The 19,617-nt window shown below is 42.9% G+C and overlaps 2 protein-coding genes across 2 annotated transcripts in view; both read left to right on the top strand.

Annotated features, from left to right (window-relative positions):
• LOC126492110 (histone acetyltransferase p300) overlaps positions 1–4,629 on the top strand; it is a 43,106-nt gene extending 38,477 nt beyond the window's left edge. The window contains exons 28-29 of the mRNA XM_050128247.1: positions 1,275–1,556; positions 1,954–4,629. Coding sequence (XP_049984204.1) covers positions 1,275–1,556; positions 1,954–4,149 — 2,478 coding nt within the window. The 3' untranslated portion in view covers positions 4,150–4,629. The remainder of the gene's footprint in view (positions 1–1,274; positions 1,557–1,953) is intronic.
• A 12,378-nt stretch (positions 4,630–17,007) lies between these two features.
• Positions 17,008–18,441, top strand: LOC126492105 (putative sperm motility kinase W). The gene has a single exon (XM_050128241.1). It carries the CDS (start codon positions 17,008–17,010, stop codon positions 18,439–18,441), a length of 1,434 nt encoding a protein of 477 aa, XP_049984198.1.
• The last annotated feature ends 1,176 nt before the right edge of the window (positions 18,442–19,617 follow it).

Below are 19,617 nucleotides of genomic sequence, written 5' to 3'. Positions count from 1 at the left end.
TAGGATAGCAGAAGCAAAAATGCCTGTTGTAGTATAGTGTAGGTCTTTATGCTAACTTATACAGACTTTCAGTCTCTCCAGAACTAGCCTATAGTAGAGGACAGGGTGAGGCATGGCCGTTAATCTTCTGACCCTGGATATAAGGCACACCAGTGGTTCATCCAACATACATTCAGGCAAAGTACTGATGCACATAAATATTTTAAATTGGTAACTTAAAAAGCTTTGTAGGCTTTCTGTGCCATTTTCTTTTTATTTGTTCTCTGTACTTTATTTAGCAAGTACCTTCTAAGAAAAACGTCCAAACTGATTTTAATTGTGTTGAGTTGCCACGTCTTTGCAGTGGTCTCGGCCTTTTTTCATGCCATGGGCGTTTTTGTTGGTTAGTTCAGGGCAGGGTCTTGCAGAATATCTCCATTAATATTTGAGTTGAGGGCTGGAGAGATGGCTCAGAGGCTAAGAGCACTGGCTGCTCTTCCAGAGGTCCTGAGTTCAATTCCCAGCAACCACATGGTGGTTCACAACCATCGGTACTGAGATCTGGCGCCCTCCTCTGGCGTGCGGGCATACATGGAGGCAGAATGTTGTATACATAATAAAAATAAAGAAATCTTTTAAAAAAATATTTGAGTTGATGCTTTTCTGTAGTTAGATTCAGGTTAAACCACAGACCCCATCTTAAGGTATACTATTCACTGTATGTGTGCTGTCCTTGAGCTAGTCTGTTGTTTGTTTTGTTTTGTTATTTTTGGTTGTGAGCCTAGCCTTTAATTTTGTTCTAATTTTGTAGACCAGATATGTGTCAAACTCACAGAAAGCACCTGATTCTGACTTCAGAGTGCTGGGATTAAAGGTCTGTCTGTGTCAACCACACCCAGCCCTAGACTGTTCCTACTTTGAAGATAATACTGAAATGAAGTAACAGAATATTAGCTTTAAGGGTTTTTTTGGTTTGGTTTTTGTTTGTATTTTGAGATACGGTTTCTCCGTATAACAGTCCAGGCTATCCTGTAACTCTTTGTAGACCAAGCTGACCTCTAAACTCAGATCCACCTGCCTCTGCCTCCTGAGTGCTGGGAGTAAAGGTATGCGCCTTCACCATCTGGCTTGAGTTTTAGGTTCTTTATTATACTCAAGTCTCAGTGAACAGGGATAGGGCAAGTATGACTGTCATTTAACCCCTGAACCCACTCTTCTGTTATGGCCCTGTCTGGTGCCTTTTTGCTGCAGTGGTATTGTAGTTCCAGAGTCACAATGAGCTTGTCTCTTGGCAGGTCTTCTTTGTAATCCGCCTCATCGCTTGTCCTGCACCCAACTCTCTGCCTCCCATTGTTGATCCTGACCCTCTCATCCCTTGTGACTTGATGGATGGTAGAGATGCATTCCTCACTCTAGCAAGGGATAAACACCTGGAATTCTCTTCACTCCGAAGAGCCCAGTGGTCTACCATGTGCATGCTGGTGGAGCTCCATACACAGAGTCAAGATCGATTTGTCTACACCTGCAACGAGTGCAAGCACCATGTGGAGACTCGCTGGCATTGCACTGTGTGTGAGGTAGGTGCTATTTTGTGGGAAGGACAGGACAGGACAGGACACATTGGTCCCCATTGTCTGAGTTATGATATAGACGTGGTTAAAACAAAAAAAAAAGTGCTCTTGTGGGAAGTGACAGAGCTGAAGAGAATGGTTTTTACCTTTTTTGGTTTTCTGAGACAGAATTTCTCTGTAACTTTGGAGCCTGTCCTGGAACAACTAGCTCTTGTAGACCAGGCTGGCCTCGAACTCACAGAGAACTGCCTCCCAAGTGTTGGGATTAAAGGCGTGTGCCGCCACCGCCCAGTGATTTTATCTTTTTATAAAAGGAGCTTTTCTAGCTCAAGCAAAATATATATAATGATTTCGAATTATTTCAGTCTTGCAGAGTTGACCTTCATCTTGTTTTCCCTTCCAGGATTATGACCTGTGTATCACCTGTTATAACACTAAAAACCATGACCACAAAATGGAGAAACTAGGTCTTGGCTTGGATGATGAGAGCAACAACCAGCAAGCAGCTGCCACACAGAGCCCAGGAGATTCTCGCCGCCTGAGCATCCAACGCTGCATACAGTCTCTGGTACATGCGTGCCAGTGCCGCAATGCCAACTGTTCTCTGCCTTCCTGCCAGAAAATGAAGAGGGTCGTGCAGCACACCAAAGGCTGCAAACGGAAAACCAATGGTGGATGCCCCATCTGCAAACAGCTTATTGCCCTCTGCTGCTACCATGCCAAGCACTGCCAGGAGAACAAATGTCCGGTGCCATTCTGCCTCAACATCAAGCAAAAGCTCCGGCAGCAACAGCTGCAGCACCGGCTCCAGCAGGCTCAGATGCTCCGCAGGAGGATGGCCAGCATGCAACGGACTGGTGTGGCGGGGCAGCAGCAGGGTCTGCCGTCCCCAACTCCTGCTACTCCAACCACCCCTACTGGCCAACAGCCAGCCACCCCACAGACACCCCAGCCCCAACCTACTTCTCAACCTCAGCCCACGCCTCCCAACAACATGCCACCCTACTTGCCCAGGACTCAAACTACTGGCCCTGTGTCCCAGGGTAAGGCAGCAGGCCAGGTGACCCCACCAACCCCACCTCAGACTGCCCAACCCCCCCTTCCAGGACCTCCACCTGCTGCAGTAGAAATGGCAATGCAGATTCAGAGGGCAGCAGAGACACAACGACAGATGGCTCATGTACAAATTTTCCAAAGGCCGATCCAGCACCAGATGCCCCAGATGACGCCCATGACTCCTATGGGTATGAACCCGCCTCCTATGGCCAGAGGTCCTGGTGGGCATTTGGATCCAGGAATGGGTCCCACAGGAATGCAACAGCAGTCACCTTGGGCCCAAGGAGGAATTTCTCAGCCACAGCAGATGCCTTCAGGGATGCAGAGGCCTGCAATGATGTCAGTGGCCCAGCATGGTCAGCCGTTGAACATGCCTCAACAGCCAGGATTGGGGCAAGTAGGTGTGAGCCCTCTCAAACCAGGCACTGTGTCTCAACAAGCCTTACAAAACCTTTTGCGGACTCTCAGGTCTCCCAGTTCTCCCTTACAGCAGCAACAGGTGCTTAGTATCCTTCACTCCAGCCCCCAACTGTTGGCTGCATTTATCAAGCAGCGGGCTGCCAAGTATGCCAACTCTAATTCACAACCTCTCCCTGGACAGCCTGGCATGCCTCAGGGACAGCCAGGACTGCAACCACCTACCATGCCTGGTCAGCAAGGTGTTCACTCCAACCCAGCCTTGCAGGGTATGAATCCTATGCAGGTAGGTGTCCAGAGAGCTGGCTTGCCCCAGCAGCAGCCTCAGCAGCAGCTCCAGCCACCCATGGGAGGAATGAGTCCTCAAGCTCAGCAAATGAACATGAATCACAACACCATGCCTTCACAGTTCCGAGACATCTTAAGACGTCAGATGATGCAACAGCAGGGAGCAGGGCCCGGAATTGGCCCTGGAATGGCCAACCACAACCAGTTCCAGCAGTCCCAAGGAATTGGCTACCCACCCCAACAGCAACAGCAGCAACAGCAGCAGCGGATGCAGCATCACATGCAACAGATGCAGCAAGGGAATATGGGACAGATGGGCCAGCTTCCCCAGGCTTTGGGAGCAGAGGCAGGAGCCAGTCTGCAGGCGTATCAGCAGAGACTTCTTCAGCAACAGATGGGATCTCCTGCTCAGCCCAACCCAATGAGTCCACAGCAGCATATGCTCCCAAATCAGGCACAGTCCCCACACCTGCAAGGTCAGCAGATCCCTAATTCTCTCTCCAATCAAGTGCGTTCTCCCCAGCCTGTCCCTTCTCCGCGACCACAGTCTCAGCCCCCCCATTCCAGCCCATCTCCGAGGATGCAGCCTCAGCCCTCTCCACACCATGTTTCTCCACAGACCAGTTCCCCACATCCTGGCCTGGTAGCTGCCCAGGCTGCCAACCCCATGGAACAAGGGCATTTTGCCAGCCCAGACCAGAATTCAATGCTTTCACAGCTCGCTACCAATCCAGGCATGGCAAACCTCCACGGTGCAAGCGCCACGGACCTGGGACTGAGCACCGATAATGCAGACTTGAATTCAAACCTCTCACAGAGTACACTAGACATACACTAGAGACACCTTGTAGTATTTTGGGAGCAAAAAAATTATTTTCTCTTAACAAGACTTTTTGTACTGAAAACAATTTTTTTGAATCTTTCTTAGCCTAAAAGACAATTTTCCTTGGAACATGTAAAAACTGTGCAGTAGCCGTGTGTGGTTTAAGCAAACATGCCAGATGAGCCTGAGGGATGATAGATTACAAAGAATATATTTTTGTTATGGCTGGTCAATCCAGCCGTTTTTCTCCCCTTGTGTGTGTGGTTCAAGTGTGCACTGGGAGGCGACTGAGGCCTGAAGCCAACCATATGCTCCTGCCTTGCACCTCCAATAGGTTTTATTATTTTTTTTAAATTAATGAAAATATGTAATATTAATAGTTATTATTTACTGGTGCAGATGGTTGACATTTTTCCCTATTTTCCTCACTTTATGGAAGAATTTAAAAAAAAAAAGAACATTTCTAAAACCAGAGGACAAAAGGGGTTAATGTTACTTAAANGGCGCGATGGGGGGAATGGGAGGGGGAATGGGAGGTGGCAAATTCCTAGAATAGCGCTTTGCCCTTACCAATGAACTGTGACAGGAAGCTCAGGGCAGGTTCCTCACTGATACCTTCAGAGAAGCCCCTGAAGAGAATGAAGAGAAGGCTGCTGGTCACTATAACCATCAGTTACTGGTTCCCATTGACAATACATAATGGTTTACTGCTGTCATTGTCCATGCCTACAGATAATTTATTTTGTATTTTTGAATAAAGACATTTGTACATTCCTGATAAAAAAGAACATTTTTAAAACCAGAAGATAAAAAAGGGTAATGTTATTTAATATATATATTAAAATACCAATTTTTTCTCTGGGTGCAAAGATGTTTAATCTTTAATTTTTTTAAAAAAGCCTCCTCTTCCCCCCCCCCCCAAATCAACTTGCATGCTCCAGAAGATTTTCTATTCTCTAAGTTGGAATGTAAAACTTCAAGCATTAAGATAATTTGTTCATGTTAAAAATAAAATGACTTTTTCAAAATATACAGGAGCAGCTGCCAAATTGATGTATTATAATATTGTGGTTCTGTTTCTTGAGAGATTTTTTTTGTTATTTTTACATCTAACAAAGGAAAAAATTTAAAAAGAGGGTAAGAAACGACTCCAGTGGGGTGATTTTAACAGGGAAATGTCCGAGGTTTCTTCGCTTGCTTTCTTCCTTACTCTGCCCCCACACATACATTTTCTCTAAAACTTGAAAATAGAAAGCAAAACCCTCAACTGTTGTAAATCATGCAATTAAAGTTGATTACTTATAAATATAAACTTTGGATCACTGTATAGACTGTTAAATTTGATTTCTTATTACCTATTGTTAAATAAACTGTGTGAGACAGACACCTTGGCTTGTTTCACTTCTTTAAGGCTCATCTTAGTCTTAGCGAACACCAGGTCAGGACTGGAGATGAAGCTGGTAGACTGATTGCCTAGTATGAGCTAATCAGTCCCCAGCCAGCACCCTAGTGCTCATGGGCCTGCAATCCCAGTCCTCAGAGGGTAGAGACAAAGATCAAAAGCTGAAAGTAATTTTTAGTTTTGCAACAAATTGGTGAGGTTCTATATCAGAATTAAAAAGTTTCATGGATCTCAGCACAATAGAAACTGAAAAGCTGTTTTAACCTTTTAGCTAATTAGCAAGACTAATTAGGGTCAAGAGGAAAAAGGAAAGATTGGCATGCCTACAAACTTATATGTAATAGCTAAATTTTGACAAATTTTTTCAAAGGTCAGGAGATAAAGTCCCTGTTTCTTACCCTATCCCATGTTACCCTTCAAAAGCAGCCATTTGTGGCAAACTTTTTTTTTTGATTTAGTTATTATGTATACAGTGTTCTATCTGCATGTATACCTGCACACCAGAATAGGGCACCAGATCTCATTACAGAAAGTAGTGAGCCACCACGTGATTACTGGGGAGTGCTCTTAACCTCTAGTTTAAAACTAGACCACTAGTTTCTCCTCTGGGAGCTCACTTAAATACCCCGTGGGAGGGGTCAGGGCCTGGCATGCTGGGATTTGGAGTCCAGACCAATACAACTCCTAGGCCTGGGGGTTGGGATGGATGCAAGGGGTTAGGTGCTACGCTCCCAACTTATGTCCCCTGCAGGATAGAATGTTTTTATCTTTGAGGAACACAACAATGCTGGGAATCAATCCCGGGTCCTCTTTAACAGATGCACTATCTCTCCTGTCCAGAGCTCAAAGGATTTATGTCCTACATGAGACAAGTCATTATTTGTGTTACTTTTTAAATGATCCAGGAAAAAATGACAGGTCAAAGGTCCAGAGAGAAGTCTTAGAGAAAAAACAGACTGTGTAAGGGGCCAGCTCAAACTCGTACTTTGGCTGCAGCCTGAGACAGGTGCTACTGAGCAGGGCATATTACACGTCTCAGGGCAGTAAGACGGCTCAACTGAATTCCTAATTAATCTTGGGTAAGGGCGTCTGTCATATGGGACCCAGTTTGTCTTCCCAACTATGAACCTGGAAAGCTTGAGCTTCTGGTTCCATGCAGTGGGGGATGATACGCATTAAGATTCAAAAGATAATAAAAGAGAATGGTTGGTTGTGCAGTGATGGGGGCACACACCTTTAATCACTCAGGAGGCAGAGGCAGGTGGATCTCTTGTGTGTTCAAGGCCAGCCTGGTCTACAGAGCCCTGTCTAAAAAAAAAAAAAAAACAAAAAAACCCTCACACACAGACAAAACAACAACAAAAGGATTTTCTGACTCATTCAAACCTGATGGGAAAATGTTCCAAGCTACAAGACTTCCCCTGTCCAGAACTGGGTTCTCTGTCCTAGCTCCCTTCCTGTCTTGTCTCTGCCATGTCACAGGCATCTCAAACTAAGCCCAATTCTTTCTGTTGTTGATGATATTTTTAGACAGGGTCTCTTGTAACCCAGGTTGGCCTTGAATTTGTTGTCTGTGGCTAGCCCTGATCCATCTCACCCTCCAGCATCTTCCTGTCAAGTTCAGAGGTTTGTGCCACCATAGTCAGACCCAAGACTGGGTAAGCACTCCTACCAACTGAGCTACATTTCAGCTATTAACTGCTTTGTATGTATGTATGTATGTATGTATGTATGTATGTACGTACATATTGTGTACATATGTATGTGTGCATGTGGATAGCATTCAGTCACATACATGCCACACTACATCTGGAGGTCAGAGAACTTTTGGGGTTACAAAGATCAAACTCAGGTCATCTGACTTGTTCTGAAAATGCATTTATCTATTTAGACATATTTCCAGCCCTTCTAATTTTTCTTATAAAGGTTTATTATTTATTATTGCTAATATTATTATTGAGGCAGTATGTCACTTAGTAGCTCTTGCTGGTCAGGAACTTGGTGTGTAAACCAGGCTGAAAGGCTGAAACTCATACAGATCCTCCTCTCAAGGGCTGGGATTAGAAGTCAAGCAACGACCTAGAACAGATAGGGCCTGAGGAAACAAGCTCCACTGGGAGAGGAAGCCAGGAGCAAATCCAGTCCCAGGAGCCAACCCAGTCCTGGGACACTGGCTGATCAGAATTGAGCCAGCAACCAGATTCAGAGTCACCTATCTCCACCGGAACAGGTACAGGGGAGTAAAGGCTGAGTGAGTGAGCCAGAGACTGCTGAGGGTCCGGACATGAATCTTGGACCTTCAAGGGAGTAGACCTAAGCAGGCCCTGGTAGGTCTGGGCTGAGTCTAAGACCTGCCAGGAGTTAGCCTGAGCCAGGACCTCTGCCAGTCTGGGCGTGAGTGAACCTGGGACTTCTGAGGAAAAAGGCAGGAACCAGAGATCTGGGTGGGGCCAGGCGTGAGTCTGGGACCTCAGAGGGAGTCGGCCTGGGCCAGGACCTCTGTGGGTCCAGGTATTGGTCTGGGACATCAAAGGGGATAGGCAGGAACCTGGAACCTCTGAGGTCCGAGCATTAAGTCTGAGACCTCTGAGGGAGTAAGCAGGTCCTCTGCGGGTCTGGTTGCACCAGAGCCTGGGACATCTGAGGCAGTAGACTGGAACCAGAAACCTTTCCAGGTCCAAATCCAACCTAGGGACTTCTGCAGGAGGTGATCCAGACCAGGATTTACAGAAACAGGGCAAAGCCAGCAACCTAGGTCAAAGTTGGCCCGAGACAGCAAATTCCAAGGGTGCACAGCAAAGCACATAAGTGCTGAGCTATCTCCAGGAACACGGAGTAACCAACGGGGTAATAAGAACTGTGACACTGACTGTACCATGGGGAACAACCATCTGAGCTTTGGATTAATTGGTACCTAGAAGATTATTCAACAGAATTTCAGACAGCCCCAACCACACCTATTAGAAAAAAAGATGAGTAGAAAAGGTAAGAACACATGCAACATCACAAAGAGCAACACAACCCCAGTAAAACCTAATGATCCTACAACAGCAAGACCTGAACAACCAAATATGGATGAAGCAGAAGAAAATGATCTAAAAAATAACTGCAAGAGAATGTTTGAAACTCTAAAAGAGGAAATGAGAAATTCCCTTAAAGAAATGGAGGAAAAGACAAAAAATTGGAAGACATCAGCAAATCACTTAAAACCAAGAAAAAGAAATCAAACATATGAAAGAAACTATTCAAGACTTGAAAACTGAAATAGAGATAATAAAGAAAACGTAAACCACAACTGAAGGAATTATAGAAACAAAAATTATGAGAACCACAAAAATTATGAGAAATTATCCGGAACCACAAAAGCAAGCATGAACAGCAGAATGCAAGAGGTGGAAGAGAAAATCTAAGGCATTGAAGATACTATAGAGGAAATAAACCCATCAGTTAAAGAAAACATTAAATCTAACAAGAACTTAACCCAAAATATTCAGGAAATATGGGACAACATGAAAAGGCCAAATCTAAGAATAATAGATATAGAAGAAGGAGAAGTTGTTCAACTCAAAAGCACAGAAAATGTATTTAACAAAATCATAGAAGAAAACTTTCCTAACTTAAGGAAAGATATGCCTATGAAGATACAAGAAGCTTACAGAACACCAAATACACTGGAACCAAATAAAAAGTCCTCTCGCCACATAATAAGACACTAGACATACAGAGTAAAGAAAGAATATTAAGAGCTGCAAAGGATAAAGGCCAAGTAACATATAGAGGTAGACCTGATTTCTCCTTGGAGACAAAGAAGGTTGTGGTCAAGAGTTATGCAGACATTAAGCGACTGGATGCCAGCCCAGACTACTATACCCAGCAAAACTGTCAATCCCCATAGAAGGACAAAACAAGATATTCCATGACAAATCTAGACTTCACCAATACCTAGCCACAAACACAGCCCTATACAAAATACTAGAAGGAAAACTCCAACCCAAGGAATTTGGCTACACCAACAAAAACACAAGACAATTGATGGTCTCATAGCAGCAAATCCCAAAGAAGGGAAAACCGTACAAATTAACATCACCAACAAGGAAAACTAAATCAACAGGAGATAGCAATCACTGGTCATTAATATCCCTTAATGTAAATGGTCTCAACTCACCTATAAAAAGGCACAGGCTAACAGATTGGATACGAAAACAGAATCCATCCTTCTTCTGCATACAAGAAACACATCTCAACCTCAAAGACAGTCATCTTCTCAGAGTAAATGGTTGGAAAAAAATATACCAATCAGATGGACCTAAGTCAAAAGAGACAAAGAAGGTCATTTCATATTAGTCACAGGAAAAAAATCTATCAAGAGGAAATATCAATATTGAACATCTATGCCCTAAATGCAAGGGCACCCTCATATGGAAAAGAAACACTTCTAAAGTTTAAATCATACATTAAACCCCACACACTAATAGTGGGAGATTTCAACACTCCACTCTCACCTCTGGACAGGTCAGTCAGACAAAAAATGAATAAGAAATAAGAGAACTTACAGATGTTAGGACTCAAATGGACTTAACAGCCACTATAGAATATTCCATCCAAACACAAAAGAAAACAGAAAACCTTCTTCTCAGCACCTCATGGAACCTTCTAAATAAGTGACCACATACTCGTTAACAAAACAAACTTCAACAAATACAAAAAAAAAAAAAAAGAAATAACCCAATGTACCTTATCAGATCACCATGGTATAAAACTAGAAGTCAACAGCAATACTAATTCCAGAAAACCCATAAACACGTGGAAATTAAACAATGCTCATCTGAATCATCAGTGGGTCAAGGAAGAAATAGAGGGAGAAATTAAAGACTTCCTAAAAATCAATGAAAATGACCACACAACATACCCATAATTATGAGACACAGTGAAAGCAGTGTTAAGAGGAAAGTTCATAGCACTAAATGCCTACATAAAAAAGCTGGAAAAATCCCACACTAGTGAATTAACACAACATTTGAAAACCTTAGAACAAAAAGAAACAAACTCACCTAAGAGAACTAGATAGCAGGAAATAATCAAGTGAGAGCTGAAATCAACAAAATAGAAACAAAGGAAACAATACAAAGAATCAATGAAACAAAGAGTTGGTTCTTTCAGAAAATCAGCAATACAGATAAGCCTTTATCCAAACTAACCAAAAGGCAGAGAGAGGATATCCAAATTAACAAAATCAGAAATGAAAAGAGGGACATAACAACAGACATGGAGGAAATACAGAGAATCATCAGGTCATTTTTTGAAAACCTGTACTCCACAAAATTGGAACACTTGAAATGGACAACTTTCTGGATAAATATCACTTACCAAAATTAAATCAAGACCAGATAAGCAAATTAAACAGACCTATAACTGCTGAAGAAATAGAAACAGTCATCAAAAGTCTCCCAACCTTCAACGCAATGCCCAGCAAAATCCCAGCAAAATTCTTCACAGACCTCGAAAGAACGGTATTCATACAGAAAAGAAAAACCCAGGATAGCCAAAACAATCCTGTACAATAAAAGAGCTTCTGGAGGCATCACAGTCCCTGACTTCAAACTCTGCTACAGAGCTACAGTACTGAAAACAGCCTGGGATTGGCATAAGAACAGATAGGAGGACCAATGGAACCGAATAGAAGACCTGGATATCAATCCACACATCTTCAAACACCTGATATTTGATAAGGATGCAAAAAATATCAAATGGAAAAAACAAAGCATATTTAACACGTGGTGCTGGCATAACTGGATATCAACATGTAGAAGAATGAAAATAGACTCATATCTATCACCATGCACAAAACTCATCCAAATGGGTCAAAAACCTCAAAGCCAGCCACACTGAACCTCACATAGAAGAGAAAGTGGGAAGTATGCTTGAACGCATTGACACAGGGAACCACTTCCTAAATATAACTCCAGCAGCACAGACACTGAGAGAAACAATTAATAAATGGAATCTCCTGAAACCGAAAAGCTTCTGTAAAGCAAAGGACATGGTCAATAAGACAAAACGACAGCCCACATAATAGGAAAAGATCTTCACTAACCCCACATCAGACAGAGGTCTGATCTCCAAAATATACAAAGAACTCAAGAAATTGGTCGCCAAAAGAAAAACTAATTCAATAAAAAAAAATGGAGTACAGACCTAAACAGAGAACTCTCAACAGAGGAATCTAAAATGGCTAAAACACACTTTAAGGAAATGTTCAATATCCTTAGTCATCAAAGAAATGCAAATCAAAAGAACCCTGAGATTCCATCTTACACCTGTAAGAATGGCCAAAATCAAAAACACTGATGACACTATGCTGGAACACCAAGGGCTCTCATGATGGTGACTTCAGAGCCAAAGTAAGCAGAGATGAGACATAGATGGAGAAATTTTACTAACTGTAGCAGGTAAGAAGAGCATGAGCAGTGTCTTCCTGGAACATAGAAACTATAGGGATTTGATTCAGGGAGCATTCACATTTTCAGATGTGTGTGTCAGTCCTGGAAGGTGCTCACTGAAGGAGGACATGACAGTCTTAAACATGGTCAGTTTAAGGTCATGTATCCCATCCCATGCTTTTTCAAGTTAAATGAGAGAGGGCTGGCAGAGAGAAGGAACCACCGATTGACTGTATCGATCATGGTACCTGAAATGTAAGTTGACACAGTCTGACCAGAGAAACACGCTTAAGATTGCACTGATGCTCCTTGGAGAGGACAGGGACATGTCAGGAGGACATTGAGATGACAACGCCACAGAACTAACTGTACTTCCCTGTTCATGTCCATGCCATTAGTGCTCCCATTACGTTGACTTAATTGTCTATAAATCTGAGGTTAAATAAACCCTACCTCTTGTAAGTAGAACTCTCCCAACTACTAGACCACAGCTGTGAGAAAAATTACTAGTATAGTGGCTGGAGACAAGAATGTAAGAGAAAAACATTCAAAAATCACTATGGATTTTACTAAGCCTTGATTGGGCTGCTGCATGTGACATCACATGGATTCCATGTGAGGTGGTAGGTATCAGCCAATAACAGGGTGCCACCTAGGACTGGGATTTGTCCCTCTCCTTCAGAGAAGCAGTTGGGTGCTGCGGGGGTGAGCAGTTGGATTCAGTTGTTTCTCTTAGATTTGGACTTTTCAAAACCTGGAGGATCCCGATAGAGTGAGTTTATTTCCCAGGTTTCAGTCTGGGCTTTTGTCATTTGGTATCTATTTATTCATTGGTTTGGGTTTTGATTTTTGCCATTAAGTTCTTTTTCCTCATTTCACCCCATTTTCCTTTTATAAACTTTTTTTTGGTCATTTTTGCCTTTGTTCTTGTGCGATTTACATATTTAGTGATACGTATTAACTGTACACTGTGAGGGATTTGATCATGACTTCCCGTATCTGCCTGTATTGCATTTTGATCATATTTACATGCTCTATTTCCCTTACCCACCCTTTGAGTGTGACAAGAACTTCCAAATGGAGAAAGGTTGTTCCCCCTGCTTCTTCATGACCCCTTGTGTTTGTGGAACTGGAATAGTTTCAAGTTTTTCCTGAAAAGGCATTTCATTTCTTGGATGTCTGATTATAGGACTTACCTACAATGTTGTATGTAGGCTATACCTTGAGCCAGTTTGTGTGTGTGGATGAATCCTCATGTTCCTGGTGGAGGCATCTTGAACATAAAGTGCGGTCTCCTTAATGTGGTGTTGAATTTGGTGTGAGCTACCTCTTATTAAGGATTATCTCTCATCAAGGACATTGTCTGATACTGGGCTCTTTTTAAGTTTTATTTAATTGCTTTGAGAATAAGGGCAATGCATCGTTTACGAACAAATTTGAAAATATTCCTTCCGTCATGTTGATAGGCTACTGAAATATTTGGAGAACATTGCTATTAGATGTTGAGATTTTTAGAATCCATCTGCTATTTGTCTTAGTCACTATAAAGTCCTTCTTGATACTCAATAATTTCATAGTGTTTTGTCTAGTTTTATTTCCTAGACTTTTATATTTTCTTTAATTTATCATTTTCCTCCCTCTTAGATGTATTTTTTTTTTAGTAGGCAGAGAGGGAATGGCCAGAGATTATAGAAGGAAAGAGTTGCTAGGACAGATCTTCCCTTGAGACTAAAGGTCGTTAGTAATGATTGACACTCAGTGTGTGTCTGAAGTTTTATTCCCACCCTGATAATATATGTCTCCATGAATTTCAAGGTTTCTGTGGGAAATGGGGTTTCTGTAGTACCAGGAAGCAGGCTTGGTTAATATGAGACCTAAGCTACACAGCATAGGATGGGATCTGGAATTTAGGCTACTTGAAGGACTCATTTATAATATTCAGGGGTGGGTGGGAGAGATATGGTCAATGTGTGACTGTGACAGCAATGACTCTATCTTGACTCCTGGGAAAGTAACGGGTGGGTTGGGGCTGGATACCACCCTCTCTGCTAAGGGCATTTGTCCTTCAGGGCAAGAATGTAAACTGAAATATTTTTTCAAAAAACAACTGTGTTTTTTTAAACTGAGCTTTGATTGGTCCATTGCATGTGACATCACAAGGAGTTCTTGATATTAGCCAATAAAAGGCACTTCCTGTACTGGTTTTGTCTGTAGTTCAGAGAATCAGTTGGTTGGTGGGAGAGCAGTTGGACTCTCCATTGTTTCTCCTATACTTGGTCTTTTCCCCAACCTGTTGTAACTGGACATAGTGAGTTTGTCTCCCAATTTTCAGTTTGGGCTTTTGGTATTTGGCATTTATTTATATATTTACATTATTGGTTTGGATTTTAATTTTTTTCTATAAGTCCCTTTTCTTCCTTTCAACTTATTTTCCTTTTATCAACTTCTTTTTTTAGGTCATTTTTGTCTGCGTTCTTCTGATTTTTTTTATAAATTTATAATTTTTTATACATTTTTTAATAAATTTATACATTAACTGTATAGGATGAGGAATTTGATAATGATTTTGATATCTGTCTGTGCTCTATTTTAATCATGTTTATCTGCTATATTTCACTTCCCCACCCATTGAGTTTGACAAGTACTTCCCATTATACAAAGGCTCTCCTCCTGCCTGCTCATGTTCTGTGAGAAACAAATTGTGACCCTTGTGTCTGTGGAACTGGCACGTTTGCAGTAACTTTCTCTAGTTCCAAGCTTTGTCCTGAAGGAGGCATTTCATTCCATTGACAGGACTTAGTGTGCTATGCTCTTTGACAATTTGTACCTGTGGACTAACCCTTAGTGTTCCTGGTTAGAGACATCTTGACCCTGAAGTACGGTCTTATTAATATGGTGTTGAACTGATGTGAGCTATCTATTACGCTCATCCAGTGTGTCAGTCAAGCATATTGCCTGATACTGGGATCTTTCTAAAATGTCTTATATGGGGGCTGGAGAGATGGCTCAGCGGTTAGGAGCACTCACTGCTCTTCCAAAGGTCCTGAGTTCATTTCCCAGCAACCACATGGCAGCTCACAACTGTCTGAAGCTGTCTTCTGGGTGCAGATGTACATGCAAACAAAGTATACATAAATAAAATAAATCTTAAAAAAATAAAATGTCTTATATGGTTTGAGAATCAGGGTAGTACTTCCTTTATGGAAAGAGTTTGAAAGTATATTTTCCCTCGGTTTTCTGGACTACAGAGCAACATGCAGACCATTGCTGTTGTTGAGATTGTAGAAGATGATTTCCTGTTTGTTGATTTACATCCTGGGCTTTAGGTCTGCTGTTTCATATTTATATTCATGCTGTTCCCTTCTGCTTTTTATTTATTCTTCTTTCCTATAGTGCCTTCTGACTGCATCTTCCTCTCCCTCCACTCCTCCCAGTTGCCCCCCACCTCCTCTCTCCACCTGATTCACTGTTCCTCTGTTTCCCTTACGAAAAGAGCAGGCTCCCTAGGGATAGCAACTGATTGTGGCATAGCAAGGTACACTAAGAATATACTGAAGTTTTTGTATTTGTTCAAGTGGTATATTACCCAATTTTTATTTTTTAAAATTCAGTCTATATTTCCCTTTGGTTTCTTTTTTCTCATATAAAACACATTTTCTTATTTATAAGAGTAAATAATTATGTGTATTATATATGTTATAATACTATAAAATTGTGTATATTATAATACATGCTAATTATGATAGTATAATGTATAATTGTGGTAGTTTATTATAAGAATTTATTAAACCATATTATATACTTATAATAATCAGTTATATAATGTATTTATTACATTATACTAAACATAATATTATATATATTACAAATATAATGTATGTACATCACAAGTAAGCAGGTGCATGATCTGCATGACTCTACTGTACTCTGTTCCTATCTCCCTGCACTACTTCAGTGCCCCCACCACATCTTTATGACGTATATTATGACTTTACAAAAGCACAGCCCCTACTTTCCTCATGACCCAGAAGAGACAAAAGAGATCCTTTTCTGTTTGTGAACCAGCTTTGTTTCAGGGAAAACTCTATCTAGTGTTAGCTCTTTCCTTACAACCCAACTGTTCACTAGTCCCTGTGCTGAGTGTGGATCCCAGAGTTTTCCGTCTATGCTGTGCTGTTGGTCAATTAGTTTGTTACAAATGTTACTTCAGCTCCTGGGTGAGGCCATTCTGACCTTTTAGTGTGTTGCTGAGATGGATGTGCAGTATCGAGGACTCTCACTAAAGAGTCCACATCTATGTTCATCAAGGAAAGGAGCCTCCACTTGCTCTGTTCATTGAGCGTATTTGGTGGTAAGATCAGGGTAACACTGGCACGGGGTGAGTTCCATGTCTTCCTTTGCTTTCTCTTTCTTGAAGTATATTCTATGACCCCGGTCTTTATTCTTCTGCAAAGTTTTGAATAATTCAGGGAATCCATGAGCTTTTGGCTCTGCCTTATCTGGAGCTGTTTCTGTTACCAGTTCAGATTTGTTGTTTATGACTCATGTGTTTTTATTTTATCTTCATTCAACATTCACACATGTCTAGGAATTCCTTTTCTATTTTCTAATATCCTGGAGTATAAAACTGTAACATCTCCGAAAGACCATCTGGGCTGTAGTTCTGTCAGTTACAACATTGAGTTTTCTATAATGTAATCTGTATCTGCTCTCCCCTGAGGAGATTGCCTTGTGATACATCTATGAAAAGAACTCGCTGCTTCCGCCAGGGATCTCAGGGTTTCCTTTGCATGCCCACTTCACTGATTCCTACTCTGAACTTTCCTGACTCGTCATCAACTGCTGTGGATTTGGGTTCCTCTAGTGTGTTTATATTCTTGAAGAGCAACGTTAGGTCATTGGGGATGTCTAGATTTCATGACAGAGAACTGAAAGTTATAAACTTCATGCCTAAAACTGCATTTTTTTTTTTTTAGCATTGTGTGACTCTGAAATTTCCCACGAAATAAAGTGGTTGAAATTGAGCACACCATGGCCAGCAACATGGAAGAGGACACTCTTGAAGAGGATTTCAAGATCTTACTATCCCTAGGTTGTGGTGCGTTCGGGGAGGTGAAGCTGGCCTGCCACCTGCCCACTCAAACACGAGTGGCTGTCAAGGTCCTCGAGAAAAACACCAACAGTGTGGCTGACATCAGCACTGAAGTGAGCATCCTTCAGTCTGTAGAACACAGGAACATTGTTCGATTTTTCCACATGATCGACACGCTGACAACCACGTACCTGATCATGGAGTACGTGGCAGGAGAAGATCTGGAGAGCTGCCTCAGGGCGCTGGGCTGTCTAAAGGAGGAGGAGGCTAGAGCGATTTTCCGGCAGGTTGTATCAGCAGTGCACTTCCTCCACCAGAGACGCATCGCACATCGAGACATTAAATTAGAAAACATCCTAGTCGATGCAGCAGGAAATGCAAAGCTTTGTGACTTTGGTATGGCAATTGAAGTCACAGAGGGGCAGATGTTGGAGGAGATCTGTGGCTCCTTGCTCTATTGGGCCCCAGAGATCTTGGCAAGGAAACCTTACGATGGACTGGCAGGTGACATGTGGAGCCTGGGCGTCGTCTTATACACCCTGGTCACAGGGCATTTTCCATACGTAGAAACCACCCTGGAAGCTATGCACAGGCTCATCACCACCACAATGTGTCCCATTCCTTACCATTTATCAAAACCCTGCCATATTATAATCGCGATATTACTCATGGTCCCCACTTGGTACAGAATAACAATATGCCAGCTTGTGGAACGACCATGGCTGGGCCCCATTCAAGAGCATGTACCACCTGCCACTAAGGAACTCCTTCCCAGGGTCGTGGAGACTATGTGTACTATCGGCTATACCTGTGAAGAGATTGTTTCTTCCCTAAAGCACGGGGAGCCAAATAATTTAACATCCACCATGAATATCATCAAATACAATCTGAGCTGTGGAGATAGCCATATGCAAAATAAGACCTGGTTAAATGTGACCCATGCAGCTCCCCTTAGCCTCCCAGCTTCCTTGAAGAGGAGAGCTAGTGAACCAGCTCTTCCTGCTGGGAAGAGTCACTTTCACAAAGAGGGTTTGGGAGAAAGTGTCAGGAGGTGCAGAAGCTGTACCATGCTCAAGAGATCCTGCAGCCTGGAGGTGATGCCGTGTTCGGTTAACACAGTCACAGAAAAAGATGCTTTTGTGGCTGATGTCATCAACTCTGCTCCAGAGAACACTGCAGTCAACAGGAATTCTGTTGACAGTCTGCCTGGCGATCTCTGCTACCCAGAATCAACTCTGGATGGAACATTCACGGGGTTTATGAACATGGGCTTCACAGAGGAACCATCCACGGAGCAAGGCATCCCCAGTGACCAGTCCCAGGTGGCACCCACAACATCTGGATCCAGGCCATTCCGGGCTGGAAACTGGTGAGGAAGAGAATTTCCCAGGCACTGAGAGCACTGTGCTGCTGCTGCTGCTGCTGCCTGTCCACACCATGGTGAGTCCTGGATCCTTGTGTCAGGGGCTTCACAGAAAAGAGAGGACAGTGGAGACCTACGTGGAGTGCAGGTGGTTTGGTCACCCAGAAGGATTCCTCCCTTGTATTTTCACAGTGTTGTTTCAATATCATTTATAATTGACAAGTTGAACCCACATAGAAAGCACAGAAATTAAGATGTCTTCCTGTTCATGTAAATACCCGCAATGCTGAGCCAGAAGCAGATAGCATAGCATGTGGACCACAGGGTGGGAAGGAAGGGAGGAGGTTTTGGGTAAAGAGGACAAAGCTTCAGAATGGAGGAATTGGAAGGAGAACTATGGTACCCAACATTTCTCTGTTACAGTTACTAACAGGGCTGCTTTCATGTTTCTTTCTGCTTTGAAGTGTGGAAACTGAAATGGCCTAATAGAATTCCAGCCCTGGCGAGGAGTGACTGCCAATGAAGGAAGTCAGGACAGATCTCCAGAGTGCCAGTCCCTCCAACCCAGGACCACAGACTCCTGCATCCATCCTCCAGCTACTGGGAATCAGCTGAGAGTTTGCATCTCCTTCATCTTCTTCCAGCTCCAGCACTGCTGCTGTACAAAGAGCTGGTCATAGGCACCGCTTCCCGATGACCCTCCACCTCCCTAGCTTTGGTTGTGCTTGTGAGTCCACTCACACTGCATGTAAAACAGCTGACTCTACAACCTGCATGCTAATACCAATCTGGGCTGCTCCCATCTCGATAACTCTAACCTCTCCATCTTGTTCTGTGACTGTCTTCTGGAAAGGACAGCGACACCTGTGTGAGTCTCTGGAGGAGGGAGATGGGTGAAAGGAGATAAAGGGGACGAATTGGGAAACAGGATGGAGACAGGAAAAGGGGAAAGGAGAGGTGGTGTAGGTAAGGAATACAGTCTGTCCTGAGGAACTTCTATCAACAAATGACATGAGAGAGATGGGTGTGCTGACCTGTGACAGGGACCCTGGACGAGCTAGAGCAGGGAGAAACCTCCGCGGAAGAGCATATAGGGACGGGACTAGGAACAGCCAGCAGTGAGCATGAGAGGCCTCCTCTGATGGTCCCAGCATGTGTCAAGGCACACAAGTAGGATACTGCATTG

Source organism: Alexandromys fortis, unplaced genomic scaffold (genome assembly GCF_014885135.2).
Source record: "Alexandromys fortis isolate MF-2015 unplaced genomic scaffold, M_Fortis_MF-2015_v1.1 scaffold_290, whole genome shotgun sequence".
Classification (NCBI taxonomy): Eukaryota; Metazoa; Chordata; class Mammalia; order Rodentia; family Cricetidae; genus Alexandromys; species Alexandromys fortis.
Note: the sequence above shows the minus strand (reverse complement) of the source record. Positions and strands in the feature narration are given on the sequence as shown.